The 17,125-nt window shown below is 44.5% G+C and overlaps 1 protein-coding gene across 2 annotated transcripts in view; it reads left to right on the forward strand.

Moving 5' to 3' along the window:
- The window catches only part of AGTPBP1 (ATP/GTP binding carboxypeptidase 1), a 1,069,504-nt gene that overhangs the window by 946,065 nt on the left and 106,314 nt on the right, over positions 1-17,125 (forward strand). For both annotated transcript variants that reach the window (XM_078675801.1, XM_078675802.1), the window contains exon 25: positions 10,829-10,989. In XM_078675801.1, the coding sequence (XP_078531927.1) occupies positions 10,829-10,989 (161 nt within the window). The remainder of the gene's footprint in view (positions 1-10,828; positions 10,990-17,125) is intronic.

Genomic DNA, 17,125 nt, shown 5'->3' on the forward strand with positions numbered 1-17,125 from the left:
GGCTTTGCTGGCTGCAAGAAAGGAAGAGCGGTCCATAAGAGGACTTTGTCGAGATGGATCGTCCTCTGCATTAAGATCTGCTACTCTTTGGCCGGTAAGGAACCTCCAGAGGGTATAAGGGCTCATTCTACGAGAGCTAAGTCATCAACCTCAGCGTTGGCTAGAGGTGTGCCTGTTGAGGATATATGTAGAGCGGCAACTTGGTCTTCCCTCCACACTTTCGCGAAGCATTACTGCTTGGGTTCCGAGGCGAGGAGGGACGGTCTTTTTGCACGCGCTGTCCTTCAGGATTTCCTGGTCTAGAAGAGTGGACACCCTCCTCCGGGAGTGGGGACTGCTGTGGGACTCTATTCACAAGGTGAGGAATCCACACGGCAGATGTATCTATCAGAAGAACAAGTTACTTACCTTCGGTAACGCTTTTTCTGGTAGATACTATATCTGCCTGTGGATTCCTCACTGACCCACCCGCCTCTACGTTGTCCACTCTTCTATGCCAGAAGTTTCTATAATGTATTATTTTATGGTCAAGGATTTGTTTATTTCAAATGTTTTATTGCATTTGCTTCACACTGTGTGTGTTACCTTGATTTCTATACTGCGTATACTGTGTATATGTCTACTGTCATCGGTCCGTCCGTGTGCCTCGAAGGCACGGAAAAAAGGGCGGAACTGATGTCATCACGCCGGCGTGGGCCTATTATAGGCGTCGGTGACGTCAGCGGAGTCGCGTGCGATGCCGTGCCTCTGTGACGTCCGGATCCACGTCGGCGCAAAGCTACAAAAAGAATTTCCGAATGTTGCTGACGCAAGGGGATATTCACAAGGTGAGGAATCCACAGGCAGATATAGTATCTACCAGAAAAAGCGTTACCGAAAGTAAGTAACTTGTTCGTGTGTATATAAATGTATATATGTATGTATGTGTATATATATATATACATATATATATATATACATTTATATTATAAAAATGCTGTTTGGGCAATACACACTTACAGCGCCAACCCACCTGCCGCCACCACCAACCTCCTCCTGCATACCTACAGGTTGTTTGACCCTGCATTTTAAATATATATAAATAAATATGGTGGGGTTTGGGGAATTAATCCCTACATTAAAAATAAGACTAAAGAAAATTATATACAGTTCGGTACACACTTAAACAATAAAAATACAATTTAATACAGACTTAAGGATTAAGAAAAAAGTATTAAAAACTAATTGTTTATTTACCAGTCTGAAATGGGGAGAGGAGTTGGCCTAACGGCTAGGGCGGTCGACCTCGAATCTGGGGAACTGGGTTCGAGTTTCAGAAATGACGCTGAACATCCTGTGATTCTGGGCAAATCACTTAATCTCCCTGTGCCTAACAAAAATGAATGTGTGTTCTCATGTAACATAACTGGTGCTATGTAAAGCGCTCTAATACCCGATTCGGGTCAAGTTCGCGCTATATAAAACTCTGCAAAAAAAAATTATGGTAATTGTAGGAAACTGGCGCTGTATATACTATACCAAAGTAAGGTATAGTGTGCGCAGAGTGAAAGTAGTCCCCAGAAGTATAGCAGCTCCGGTCGCTGTCCAGGGACCCTTCAGGTTGAGGCTCCAGGCGTCATCTTGAGGCCTGAGGGAGGTCGGGGATCACCAGATCCCAGGTCAGGATCGCTGGGGATACCTCCTCGTGGTGTTGTGCCACTCGAACTCAGGCCATGGCCGGCAGGTGCTGACTAGTGCAGAATGACGGAGCTGCCAGGATGCGGTTTCTGTTGTTGAGTCTTGGCTTCAGCAAATCCGGTGCTCATGGGAGACAGAGAATGTAATGTGAGTGCAGGGCAGGTCCTCCAGGCTCTGGAGGGCTGCTGGACTCACCAAGTTCTTCGCTGAAGGCAGGTCGGAGTCAGGACAGGCCGGTAGGGCTGGGACCAAAACTGTCAGTGTCTTTTTCTTCCTGGGTCAGCACGGCTCTTCGGTCCTTCTTCTTTCTTCCTCGAATCTGAGGCAAGGTCCAAGGTTGCACCTAAATAATACATTTAGGGGCATTAAAGTGGTGTTTAGGTTGGGACCAATCGATCCCTTCCTTGGGGTGGGTACACCCCCTATCATGCCACCCTCCAGTGGAAGGGGGCATAAGCCTCTCCTTATTTGGCTGGGTCCCCTCATCTTCAAGATGGAAGGGAGTGAGATGTGTGCTTCACCTCGCCTTACCCACCTGAGGGGTGGGGTTGGCAAAGGTGGGCACACCTCTCCTCCTAGCTTGGGTTGCCTGCCGATTCTCCCTCCCAAAAGCGGGAGGCAGAACAAGTGGGAGCCAGTTGCTGGGGGCAGCAAAAGGCAGGTCCTGATTCCAAAGCTTGAAGCTTCTCCTTTGTAGACCCAGCCCATTCTGGGGAGGAGGTTTGGCACCTCTGCCCAGCATGTGCTTTGTCTCTGGATCCAGAGAGAGTAGGCTCTCTACCCATGGGTCCAGACACCTGTATGGTGGTGGCAAATGGCAGGCAGCAATTCATGAACCACACATGGGCTGGTCGCTTTTCAGGGGGCATCTCTAAGATGCCCTCTGAGTGCATTTTACATTAAAACCCACACTGGCATCAGTGTGGGTTTAATGTGCTGAAAAGTTTGCTACCAAACTTCCCAGGTTTTAGTAAAGCCATTATGGAGTTCAGAGTGACCAACTCCCAGACCATATACTCTTTCTTGGCTTTACTACACTTACAATGTCTAAGAATGGACTTAGACACTGTAGGGGTATAGGGCTCATGCCACTGTACCCTCACCAAAGGGATAGTGCACCCTGCTAGAGGGGTGTCTTACCTGGGCCTCAGGTAGTGGGTTGGAGGCATGGCACACTGAGAGTGTGCCGTGTCGACTCTTCACTTTTCTCTGCACCAAAACAAGCAGCCTGCAATAGCAATGTGTGGGTTTTCAGGTACTGGGCCTCTAAGGGTCGCAAAGTAGGTGCTGCAGCCGTTAGAGGCCTTCACATGTCACAGTGCCCTTGGTGCCCATGGTACCTTTAACAAGGGGCCTACCTGTGGAAAGCGATGTACCAATTGTGGGTACAAAGGTACAGTTTTGGGAAAGAACACAGACCCTGGGAATCTGATTGGTAGGGACCCGGGGCAGGTTGCATCTAATGTCAGGCAAATAGTAGGGGGTAACCATGCAAAAAGGGGCACTTTCCTACAGTAATCCAACATAATGGTAATCCGAAATTGTGGTGGTTTAAAAAGTAATTTACAAACCCTCAAGTGGATCATGATTGTAGTCTGTGCCCTAATTTCCAATTTCAATTTACCATAACTAATGCCAGAATAGCAACGCCTGTCATCACACTATTGTTGAGAAATCACAAGCAGTTTTTTTGGTGAATAATGCTTAGGTTTAGCTTTCGAGCAAAGAAAAGGTAATGGTTTAACACAGATATTTAGTAGGGCAAATACAGGCTTGCTATGGATAGTACCTGAGATTCTGTTTTATACGACCTAAATTAATTGTCGCAAAACTTACAATGGTCTCATCTGCACACAGGACTCTGAAACACTTTTTCAATAAATACATACAAAATTATGTGTAACTGAAAAATAATAAAGTCCAAAATAAAGCAAGGCAAAAAAGGAAATCAAAAGCAAGACTGACTGGCTTGACAATAAAGAGAGAGCCAATAGACTGATTCCCAAATTAACGGTTGAGGGCGTTAACACGATCAGTGACCCCGTGGCCATAACAGAAGCATTCGCAGAACACGTCAGTACAATATACAAATCCATATTGCCCCTGGAGGAGGAGGACTCTAGAGCCATCCTGCGAGATATCAAGCTGCCTACACTTTCCCCAGACGACAAGCTGTATCTAGACAGTACTATAATGACTGAAGAGGTAGCGCAGGCCATTAGGAATCTTAAATCAGGGAAGGCCATGGATCCCAACGGACTCCCCATCAAATTATATAAGCTATGTCTGGACCTGCTCTCCCCACACTTGAAGGCAATGTATGAAGAGTGTAGAGAAGAGGGCGCACTCCCGCCAGATCAGCGTCTGGCCTCTCTGGTAGTTATCCATATAGAAGGCAAACCCAGAGACCTGTGTTCCGCGTACAGACCCTTCTCTCTTCTCAACGCGGAACCCAAAATCCTTGCCAAGTTACTAGCAACCAGACTGGTTAATGTCATAAATTGCTTGGTACACGCCGATCAAGCGGGCTCCATGCCTCAGCGAAGTACGACCCTTAATCTGCGGCATGTGCATGGTGTTTTGGGCAGGGCTGCAATGATCAATTAAGATGCCATTATACTGTCCCTAGATGCATCGATGGCCTTCGACCCCGTAGAATGGCCCTATCTCATGGCAGTGCTTGAGAAACTGGGCTTTGGGCCTGCATTTATATCCTGGATTAGGTTGCTGTATGCGACACCACAGGCACAAGTAATAGTGAACAACAAATGCTTTGGGGCCTTCGAGCTGAGCCGAGGTACCCGTCAAGGGTGTCCGCTGTCACCATTATTATTAGCTCTATCCCTCGAGCCTCTGGCAGCCTGGATCCGATAGGACCCCGCCATCTGACGACTAAAATGGTCAATGGATTGGGAGGATCGCATCTCGCTATATGCGGATGATATACTACTCTTTTTAACCTCCCCTCGTAGTACGCTCAGGAGTGTCCTAGACATTTTCGCAGTATTTGGGTGACACGCTGGTTTCTCAATTAATTGGGATAAATCAATAATGTATGTGCTTCAGGGAACCCCTCCCCGTTAATTTGATGCCTGCCCCATACAGACTGCAGAAGGTTGGTTTTGTTATCTGGGTATCTTTGTCACTCCTGACCCTAAACTGCACTATGCTAGAAACCTTCGCCCGCCTCTGCAAAAACTGCTGTGGGACATTGCCACCTGGGGGACATTGCCCCTCTCCCTCCTTGGGCGGGCAGCTTTATTTAAAATGATGTCTTCTAAACCATTTTCTGTACACATTGCAAAATGCTCCTAATCCAGTACCAGCCAGCTATTTTAAGGCAATAGAGAGTTTGCAGCGTGAACTGATCTGGAATGGGAGAACTTGCATAGAGCTTAAAAAATTTGTCTGGTATGACGGTGGCATAAGCCTTCCAGATATCAGGAAATACTACTGGGCTGCCCACCTTGCAGCAATTAATCAAGCCACTTATCGCGGCCCACAAGATCCGGGATACGCCATGGATAGGTGGCTCCTTCCGGGCAGAAACTTCAATGTAGCACTGCATTCCCCCAAGACATAATTACCGCTCACTGGCCCAACCAACCATGCGGTAAGGATTTGGAACGATGTCCAGAAATGTTTAGGCTGGAAGGATAGGCTAACTCTTGCCACCCCTCTATGGGCCTCGGAACAACTAGGTCGGCTTAGGACTTCTATAGGTTTTGATAAATGGGACCTCATCGGAATATCGCGCATAGGTGATCTCTGGTCCAAGGGAGAGGTAGTGCTGTTTTCTGAGTTGCAGCGACAATCTGACAAGGCAGGCACGGAATTCTTCAGATACTTGCAGATCCGCCATGCTCTTTACCCAGCCACACCAAAGGGCGCTTCGCTCCCTGACTCCTCCCCACTAGAGGATAGGCTCCTGGACGGATACTTGCCTGAGAAAGCAGTCTCCCTCACCTATAAGAAGCTATTGCACAACACCTCGGACCCCCTAAAGAAACTTAGGGAACACTGGGTGACAGACTGCCTGGAAATAGATGACGAAGAGTGACGGGAGGTGGTGGCGCCCCCTCGGGAGGTGGGCATCTCTGCACGGTTACGATTGGTTCAACTCCTGATCCTCCATAGGATTTATATCACAGGACCACAGTTGGTACGTATGGGGAGAGACAGTGGAAGTGAGTGTCGTAGAGGGTGCGGACTGACAGGCACCTATATGCACATACTTTGTGAATGCGCTCACGTCCAACAGTTCTGGCAAGCGTTACACCAGACCTTTAGAACGGTCCTAAATAAAAACGTACACCCCGAGGCTAAACCTTGCCTCCTCAACATATGGGAGCCTACTGACCTTACCACCTCTGAAAAAACCTGGGTGACACTGGGTCTTACAGCAGCAAAAAGGGACATTGCACAAAACTGGGGGTCTGCCACACCACCAACATTGTCAAAATGGAAACAGAATATCGACTGGTGTATGTTCAGGGAGAAGACTTAGTACACTGCACGGGGATGTCCTAAAAAATGGACCTCAATTTGGGGCGCCTGGAATGCCTATAGAGGAGATATATGTGAGGCACCCATAGTACAAGCAGATAATTCGGACCTTTTTGAGTCCAAGAAATAATGATGTACTACACTGTGATATTGAAACTTGCTATGTGTATTGCGGAGGATTAATGCATGGTACTTTTTTGCTGTGATGCCGTGGTCTCTCGATGTTTTCAATAAACAGAATTTTTTTTTTTTTTTAAAGCAAGGCTGAATCCAGCAGATTTTGCCTCTTGCCAAAGAACTACCGTAGAGAAATGAGGGGAATGCTGCCAGACAAGTAAGTCTGGTAGTTTTCTAGGGAAAGTAAATTCTGCTTCTTTAAGAACATGCAGCTTCTTCCTTGCAGCGTGTCTTTTACTGGCTGTTCTTTTCAACAGTGAATGAAAATCCCCAATGTACACTCCTTTCAGCGTTAAAGTACTTTGCCTGGTAGGAGGGGAGAGGGAATTTTAACAAACCTAATGAGGATTCCAATTGTGCAGAACTAGGAGTAAAAGTAACTGCATCTTCCTTTTCTTAATAGGGTCGTCTTTAATGGTCCTAAATACCAGGACCGGGTAGCATGCCCATCCCCTCAAAGACTAGAGAAAATCACAAAGCAATTTAGGAAACACTGCATAAAACTTGAGCATCTGGCCTCGGTGGTAATGCAGCAGCAGTAGGTGCTTTACGCCTTATAGAACGGCCCATAGGCTCCCTACACTAAAACAACTTATTAGCCTACTGTTACCACAGTAAAATGCATGATACAATCTATCTTGTGATACACTGTTTGGCAGTTGGCCTATTGGCATACCTGTAATGATGGGGCTATAATTCACAAATAATTGAGGAGATTTCTTTAGTTCTATCAAAGTAAAATCTACGAATGCTCCTAATAATCAACTTACAAAGAATGTCTCCACTGCACTGGATGGAATAAATCTTGAAGTAATTAATTAATTAACATGAAAGTTGGGTAGTACTTTTGGTAAAAAGGATCCAGAACACTACTCTATTATCCCGAAAAATCATGTACTGTTTCTAGAAACCTAATGCCTTGATTTTACTAACGCTTTTAACAAATGTTCTTTCCACCAGAAATGCAGGCTTCAGAAAGGTGGTGCAGTGATGCCTTATAACGAGATTGATGGTAAAACTCTTTTTATTGATTTATCACACAATACAGTATGGAAAACTTGCAGCCATAGGCGTTGCGTAGCCGGCTAAAGGAGCAGTTGTCTGCAAGCCTAGCACAGCTAAAGCCCAACAACCCCGGAGGCAAGCAGGCTAGTTCATAGGCTACAACCGAATACCCTAAAAGGCTAATATCTATAGCCACGTTTATCTAATCCCTAGTCCCGTGCTAGTACTTGCGTGTGGCAACTGTTAAATGATTACAAACTTGATAACAAGCCATATGTACTGGCAAAGGGGAAAGGCAAAAAAAGGGGAGAATAAAGGAAAATCATACCTTCCACCCCACCCATTCCCTTCCGCACCATGAATTGGTTTGGCATCTAAGCTTCTTGTAGCTTACTAGGGTGATCTGTATCCGTGAGTCGCAGAACCTGTAGGAGCTTTGGGCATATAACTTCTCTAAACTCTTTGCTGAGGCTAGTTATGAATAGAGCCCATAGTTCCTGGTAGGCGTCCCCTTTATCCTCTGTCAACAAAGACAGTTGCTCCATTCCCAAGGCCACCCATAGCCGTCTGAGCCATGCAGAGCGATCGGGTACCCTCTGGGAGCCCCACAGGGTAAGTTGTTCCAGGCGCGCCGCGTTCAGCGCTAGCTCTATCTGTCTCCCCTAATGGAGCGCAGGGGAAAGGTTAGGCGGTTGAGCAGACCCAGCAGAGTGTAAGCGGGGAAGCGAGGAAGATCTGTGTCAAAGGCGTCATTTATGTCATGTATTATTAGGTACCAGTATCTTTCTAGTTTGGGGCAGTGCCACATCAGGTGTATTAGGGAGCCAGTTTGGCCACAGCCCCGCCAGCAGGAGTCAGTGCGTCCTTTATTCCAGTGGCTAATCCGGGCCGGGGTCAGGTACCAATATGTGGCCATCTTATAGGCGGCTTCAGCACCCGAGGTGCCATGTCCCTTGCGGTGTGCTCTATAAAAAATATCCTGCCTTTCGTTGTTGGTAAGTTGGCTGCCCAGTTCCTCCTCCCACTTGAGCTGCCTCTTGGACTTCGTGAGTGAGATAGCCGGGGAGAGGAATGCATAGAGTTCTGAAATGAGGCGTTTGTCGTCATCTTTGGTGATTATCCACTTTTCAAACAGTGTGAGCTGTTGCGCTGCGCCAGTGTTCATCTCGAGGGAGGTTACCCAGTATCGCACCTGCTGGTACATGTAATGATCTGAAGCGGGGTTTGCATAGTCTGCCTGCAGTTGGGCAAAAGATATGATACCCTCCAGGCCAAAGAGAGTGCCCACCCTTTTGCATCCCTTCTCCTGCCACCTCTGAAAAGATTCAGATTTACACCCGGGTGGAAAGACCGGATTATCAACCAGCTGGGTCATCGGGGAGGGGAAGGTGGTAAGCCCATATTGAGTCGCCCATGCGTCCCACACTTTAAGAGTGGTTGCCATAACTGGTGATGAATAAAGACCCCTTTCCCTGTGTTTACACAGGAGCCATATTTCCCGCCAAAGATTGTTGCCCGCTATCACTTGGTCCATAAACATCTAATGCTTCTCTGAGTGGCTGATTCCACCCCAGGATGAACCGTAGCTGAGAAGCTTGGAAGTATCGGGAGACCACTAGGACTCCCTTCCCCCCATCAGACTTCCCCTTGGTGATTAGCGAGAAGCTAAGACCCGGTTGCTTCCCACCCCATATAAAGCGATTGATAGTGCGCTGAAGGCTTCACAATAGGGTCTGGGGAGGCGTCAGAGGGGTAGTTTGAAAGACGTACAGAATTCAAGGCATTATCGTCATCTTGACCGCAGCATTCCGTCCTGCCCAGGAGAGGCCCGAGTGATTCCACATTCTCAGTGTTTTATTTGTCTGTTCCAGGAGTGGAATATAATTGGCTGATAGGGTCTTGGCCGGCTATAAAGAGATTTAAAAGATGTCATTAATTTAGTCACAATCACATTGATGAGATCTCTTCACTGGTTGGTAAACTGTTTTTCTACTGCCAAATGGTATCCTCTGTGATGTAACCGCTGGCAGGTTTATCTTGATTGTTGAAAATTGAAAACCTGTTTGTTAAATGAATATTATGGCAGAATAGCTTCTCCTTAGCAAGAAACTATTCTGCTGGCACCATATGCAGAATGTCTCTTCCATTTAAAGCATAAGCCATTCTTGTTGGTCTTTTTTTCCTCTCAAAATTTGCATGCACTCTTTTAGGACAGCTCAGAAGTTCATTTTGCATGAATTCACCAGTCATGTGTCCAAGCTCAATGATGGTAAATTGAGTTGGTAAATCTTTCCCTCCATCTTGGTCTGGAAGTCCAGTCTGCATTGGAGGTTCTTGTGTGGCCTCTCTGACATGCAGCCTGTCCATTTCTCCATGTCCTTGTCCCTTGTGGAGCTGTCTGTATTATTCTTTCTTTGGAAGGTCTTAGCTGTATCAGAGTTGATAGAATTAGATAAATGTATAAGCATACAGACGTTTTCCTGACCAGTTCATCAGAAGGACATTTCTCAAAGAGCCTCTTTCCTGAAATCTAGAGGCAAAGTTTTGGCATTTTATTCTGCTCTTGCAGATGTCTATTTGAGGAAAACCCTAAACGTAGAAAAAGTCTTCATCTAATTCTATTCATGGTTCTGTAACATCTGCCAGCTCAAATCATCGGCTTTATTTTTTTCTACTCTAGTTCTAGCTGTGTGTGTGCATTTTTCAGTTCTATATATTTATTGCAAACATTTTTCAAGATTGGTCATACAGGCAGAACTGTTCTAATGTATATGACTTAAATGAAGATTCATTTGATGTGCCATTCCTTCCCTAGTCGGGTTAGCATTCATTGGCTATTTCTTCTGTCCCAGGTCTTCTGTTCTATTCATTACTAATAGACTCCGTTCTCTAGACATGTTTGTAACCATTGCACTAACCAGGATAGATTTAGTAGCCGGTGGGAACGGCAAAAAACGAGCCAGAAACATCTTAAAAGTGGATGTCGCAGATGACCGTGAATTCACCTAGAGAACCAACATTGAGAGTGTACTGCAAATGTGCCTTAATTTATAAGGGATTTTTGTCAAAAAATGTTCTATTTAGTCTCTCTTTGCAACGTTCTATGTGACACCAAACAGTTGATGAGCAATACTCTTAAATTACCAGTTACTGAATAGATGATTGATTTCATGGAATGCATAGTCCGCCTTGCATTTTTTTTTAATCATACCATATTAGGATTTACATCTGTCTTCCTTCTTTTTATCAAACGATCCTCTGTAATTAAAAAGCCACATCCTAGCAGAAAAGCTAAAGCGAACTGAATCTCCATTCAATTTGAGAATACATCTGGAATTTCATTCATTTCTTTCTAATGCAAATTATAAGAGAAAAGCTGCTCCTTCCGGATCCTACGTCTATATCTTATGCAAATGTGATTTCTTTTCAGTGGGATTTTACAGTTTTTCTTTTATGTATACAGAACCTACAGATAGGGACGCGTGAGCTGGAGGAAATGGGAGCCAAGTTCTGTGTCGGCTTGCTGCGTTTGAAAAGGTTGACCTCCCCAGTGGAATACAGCCTGCCTCCCAGCCTCCTCGAGATTGAAAATGACTTGATTGAGACCAGCTGCAAAGTATCCAGGTATATTAGTCTAAAACATGTTGGATATATTTTATTCACTATTAATTAGTATTAGGAGATATGGCTTTCAATTGTTTTTCCAGGTTCATACATTTCCAACCCACCTTTTCGTTCAAATTCACACTGGAGTGGAGTTCACATTTTTGAACTTGAGATCTTAAAATGCAGCCCTTTTATGGGACTTCTTCCTCTTGCACTATTCATGAAACGTTAAGTATTGGAGTCAAATTCATACCGAGCTCCCTTTGAAACCACAACATATAGTAGGCTAATTAGCAAACCCTGTCATCCTCCCTTCTTCCTTAGTCAGCTGTACCTCCCTTCTCAAGTTTTCAAAGGGAGTATTACAAAAGAGAGAGCAGGATTATACTTCTGCATCTTAGGATCTTCATTAATAGTCATAAACAGTTGCATACATGCACCTGTGTGTGGGATTCCAGAATGCCTTTTTTCAATGTATATATTTCCTATATAAATATATGGAAACATGCATGTTTAAAAGCCGAAAAAAATCATCTGCAGACTATAAAACACAAAATTTCACATGTTTATGATATTTTTTCTTTTCAAAAGAACTTTATTTGGACGTATATTTTTTTTAAACTCCCTTGTTGTATGAATCCAAATCATTGCTGCCTAATTAAAATAGGAAGATGTGAGAAATCAATGGAAATGCTGCTAGATAGACAGCAGTCATGGATGGCTGAAAGAAATAAACACAGCGTGACTGGTGGCATTCAAGCATTGAAGCAAAGCTCCTTGAGCCATTGAGAGAACCAAGCGATGATGATGGGCCAATCTTCCATTTTGTCTTCATGGGGACTGGCTGCACCGAAGACCCCAGTGGTTCTGTGGCCCAAGCCTAACAGGCACAGATTCTCACCTCTGATGAAGTATTTACTCCATAAGGAGTGTTACGCCTCAAGACTCAATTCCACACAAAATGGTATGGCAACGTGTATGACATTTAACATTAACTTAACGACAGGAATTTAAACCCAAACAGCTCTCTCCTTTCCAGTATGTTAACCCAAACGAGAAAAGGCGCTTATCGAACTGCTCAGGAGTGAAGAAAGAGAACATGCAGTTTCTTCTGAGGCCTTATGTTCTGGAAAGGCAGAATCTGACTATAAGTTGTTGTTTCTTTGCATTCATGGGATATCGAGTCTTAAAGCAATGTTTTCTTTCCTGTTTGCTGCTGTAGGAAGCTGACTCTGTATATACTATACCAAAGTAAAGTATAGGGTGCACAGAGTCCAGTTGATCCCCAGAGGTATAGCAGAAGATAAAGTAGATAATATCTTACTCCCAAGTCTGTGGTAGCTGGTCTGAGCCGTTAGGCTTATCAAAGGGTAGTGTTAAGCATGGGGGTATCTAACAAAGGCAGCAAGCCTTTGAAATGTTCCCCATGGGACCCTGCCCATCAGGGGGATGGAGGCATGGCACATCTGCCCTGAATGTGCTTTATTTCAGGACCCAGAGAGCTGAGCAGAGCAATGGTGGACACACATCTCATCCTAGCTTAGTTTTCCTGCTGATTTTCCTATTCAAAGTGGGGGGCAGAACTGGTGGGAGCTAGTTGCTGGGGGCAGCAAAATGCAGGGACAGCTTCCAAAGTTGGCAGGCCTTTAAAGCTTCCCCTTCGTGAACCCAGCCTATTCCAGGGGAGGTGGCATGACACCTCTGCCCCGGATGGGCTTTGTCTCTGCACCCAGAGAGAGGATTCTCTCTACCTAGGGGTCCAGAAACCTGTCTGGCGGTGGCAGATGGCAGGTAGCCAGTCAGGAACCACACCAGGGCTGGTCATTTTTAGGGCCCATCTCTAAGATACCCTCTGAGTGCATTTTACATTATATATTCAACACTGGCATCAGTGTGGGATTAATGTGCTGAGAAGTTTGATACCAATCTTAGTCTTCAGTAACGCCATCAGAACTGTGGAGTTTGTGCTGAAAAACTCCCAGCCCATGTGCTCAAAATGCTTTACTGCACTTACAATGTTGGTGAATGGCACAGACACTGTAGGGACATAGTGCTCATATAGCTATGCCCGTACCTGTGGTATTGCGCACCCTGCATTTAGGGCTGTAATACCTGCTAGTGGGGTAACTTACATATGCCACAGGCAGTGTTGGTGGTGGGCATGGCACACAGGAATGTGTGCCATGTCGACTCTTCAGTTTGGTCTGCACCAAAACACGCAGCCTGCAGTCGCAGTGTGTGGGTGTTAAGTTGAGGGGTGTCTGTGGGTGGCATAATACATGCTGCAGCCCTCGGAGGCCCCCTTTTGTCACATGGCCCTTGGTACCAGGAGTATCCTATACAGGGGACTTACATGTGACCCAGGGATGTGCCAATAGTGGGAACAAAGGTACAGTTTTGGGAAAAAAACACAGGCCCTGAGAACCTGATCGGCAGCGACCCAGGGCACACTCAGTCAAGTTGGCATCATGTAGCTGGCAAAAAGTTAGGGGGGTAACCATGCAAAAAGGGGCACTTTCCTACAGCTGCTTCAAATAAAATGAAGAAAGGTTAAGCATAATTCTCGCTTCCGATCTTAACATAGAATTCCACCATTTCAGTGTGAACCTTACTGCTGAATTACATAAGCGATATGAGTAGGAAAAGTAATAAAATACATCTAGATAGGCCGTAGCCAAGCAATGCTGAAGAAACTAAGGCCTGCTTCTTTAAGGGTCTGGCATCTTCTGTCTCCCAGCATACTTTGCAGTGGGACTTGCTCCAGAACTTCCGTTCATTTTTCCTGTTCGTGTGAGAGAAGCTCCATACAGTGGGCTATAGTGAGTGTTACTATTTGTTGACTGTGTTTTCTCCTTCCACTTCTTTTATTCAGTTTCTTCCCTTCTGGAGTGTGTTTTCAGAGTTAAACAGTCTTTTTTTCACATGTTTCCTAACAGAAGCTTGGGAAAATGTCTTTTCTGATTGTGAAGTATGTAGGAGAAAGAACGCAGCTAATGACTATAAATTAATTCTTAGTGATTTGGATGAAGTGTCAATTTTCAAAAAGGACATTGAAAGACAGAGAAGGTATTAGTTTCAGAGGTTTGCACTAGATAGCTTTCCATGGTTGCAATATTGTGAAGCACAAGAGCAACACAATAGAGCATTTGGGAAAGGGATTACACCCACTGAAGAGCTGCAGCAAGCCTCTATGTGCTCCCAACGTGGGATATTTTGAGTGATGAAAAGGCAAAAAGCAATTACCTTTGATACCATCATTCCTGTTTAAGGTTGATCAGGTCACCAATGATGAAAGGTTGCACCTGCTTGCCTTTAGAGGTTGATACAACCTCAAGGGCATCTATGACATTGAAGAAGAGGCATCGCACACTGTCATGTTTGAAGCATGTGTCAACATCCAGGCATATATCACATCATAACTCTACGTCAAGACATTCAATGTTATCTCATCAGCCGTAATCTCAGTTGTGTAATTTTTGCTCACCGCCTCCATCATCAAAAACAAAGCCTGGGATTGTAATTCCTGCTGATCATCAATTGTTGCAGCCACTACACATTTCAGAGCAGGCTGTTGTTACAACATGATTGTGCAAAGGTAGACTTCACCACGGTCAGGAGTCCAAGGAGCTCCAAGCCTATTCCAAAGTTCCAAACTCTAAAACCTGCTGTCTGGCAGGCAGGTCATACTAGTATTGTGACTCGTTATACATCCAGGTATGTTCTGAAAGAAAACCTTCTAATGGTAAAGATGACAAGAGTCCACACCAAGGGAAGAGGAAGCATGGTGTACTCCTTCAGCACCTAAAAGGGAACTAGATATTGACACCCAGACACATGCATATATGATTTTAAACCTACTTTTCTCCACTGGGTTTTCTGAAAAGTTTCTATGTTCAATGATAGTTTTACTTTCCAGTAAATTGTGCCTAGAGGAGTAACACAATTCAGATTTCCTCTGGTAATTCTATAATACTAGTGTTATTGTCAAGACTTTACAGCCAAGAGACGCCAATACCATTCTTATCATTAGTGCAGGCTCCCATGAAATGGCAATTGAATTGTTTCTTACTCGGACTATGACAAAAGCTTCAGTTCCATGACCTTTGAAGAAATGTAGGCCTCCATAGTAATATCCAAGTATTCTTGAGAGAAAATTCACAGCTTGGATCTGTGATTATCTTGCATGTGCTCCTGTGACATCTGTGTCTCTGAACAAGGAGAGCAGAGGCATGATGCAGTGGACACAAAGGTCAGTGGCACAACTAGCACTGCTGAGAGCATTGAGGACAGCGGCTTTATTAGGACTGACTATCAACTAAATATTTTGAATTATGCGATTGTTCCTCCGGTGTACAAATAAATACAATGTGTAAGAAAACTGAGGCTGAAAGCTTAAAAGCAATTTGGAAGAGAAAAATACATTTTACTGATCACAATATAAAAATATAAATTTAAGAGAGGTGTTACCGGAAGGACCACCATTAGCAGCAGATGGTTCGTCCCCCCAGTGGTATCCACAGCAATATCTACATTCATTGAGAGGCAAAAGAAACTAGCAAGCCTCAGACTGTACCTGGAAACTTTCAGACAATGATTTTCCATTTTTCTTCCACTGTATGCCACTCCAGTGGGGGCGGAAGTTGCACAAATCTTCCCAAAGAATGTCATTGTGTAAACAAAGACATATTGATGCTAAATATTCAATGGTTATGTGCCTTATTTGAAAATACCTCAATTAGCATTTCAATCGTAATCAGAATCAAAGTTTTAGTTGTAACTTCTACACTCAGAAATGCGCATTCTTCATCAAAAGCACGCTGTGTACCAGTTCATTTTTCTTAAAGAGTTAAAGAATTTATTGACAACACTGTCAAAGAAAAGTCACAAGAAAGAGTTCAGGCATACTCTGTATCTTAAATTGGCATACAAATGTATCAAGAAGGGAGTTGTTTGAATGTTTGCTTTACATCGAATCAGTCCCCAGCTGCTGAAAGATCTTTAGATGTGTGCTAAAGACCTACAAGATGCATAATTCCGCGTTGTGATAACAAGCACAGAAGGTTCCTAAGGTTTGTAGTGGGAGTGGTCACTACCCGTTCAAAGTGCTTCCCTTAGGCCTGAAATCAGCTCCTCGCACTGTGGTGGCCGCTCACTTTAGAAAATATTCATATATTCATTTATACATAATGGGAAGCCAGCTCTTCTTAACCCCTTCGACGCTCATGACGAGCTGGGCTCGTCATGAGGTAGCCTCCTCGCACGCTCATGACGAGCCCAGCTCGTCATGTAACATGCACTTTACAGATTCCCAGCGTACGGGCGGAATTCCGCCCGCACGCATCAGGTTAAAAGGCTTCTGACAACTTGCAACATGACATTGCTACTTTTAAATTATCTTGCTTTCTAGATTAACATCAAAACATCTACTCGAAATCCAAAGCACATTCTGAATCAATTGTTTCCATATCTTGACTACTGGATGATAGAGAGCATTAGCTGTCAGCAATATCTAGTACATACACAAGCCGCTGTGTCACTCCTGAGCAGGCTAGGATTTGCAGTCAGCAGAAAGTCTCATCGTTGCCCTCACCAATTACAGCCTTTCTTAGAAGCAGTTTTAAACTCAAGCACCAGCAACATCTAACCAGAGAGGTTGATGACATTTCAAAGGCTGCTAAATCTTTTTCAGATACCTCCTTTTATAGCAGTGAGAATGATTATGAAACTGTTGGGGAGCATGGCCTCCTGAATTGCCTAAGTGTGCATGCTCTGCTTCACATGTACCTGCTACAGGAATGTCTGGGAATGCAATGGTCACAAGTGACAGATCAATGAGAAGATCTAGTGTTGATTGAGACCAGAGTTCAGGAAAAATCTCAAATTTTGAAACAACAAGAGCTGATTGTGGGGCTGGTCGTTTCTGAACTCTCAGTAGCAGATGACCTTTACCACAAACAACTCACTCACGAGGTTAGGAGCACATCTGGGCAATATGACTGTTTGGGGTACCTTGACGCAAGAACAACAAAGGTGTCACATCAGTTTGTTTTCTAGAGGTGACAGCCCATCAGTTGTCTCTCAGAGCATTCATATTTGTAAGAATACAGTCATAATAACGAAAGACAATAGGACTACAATGTATTGCCTACATAAA

Source organism: Lissotriton helveticus, chromosome 2_1, assembly GCF_964261635.1.
Source record: "Lissotriton helveticus chromosome 2_1, aLisHel1.1, whole genome shotgun sequence".
Classification (NCBI taxonomy): Eukaryota; Metazoa; Chordata; class Amphibia; order Caudata; family Salamandridae; genus Lissotriton; species Lissotriton helveticus.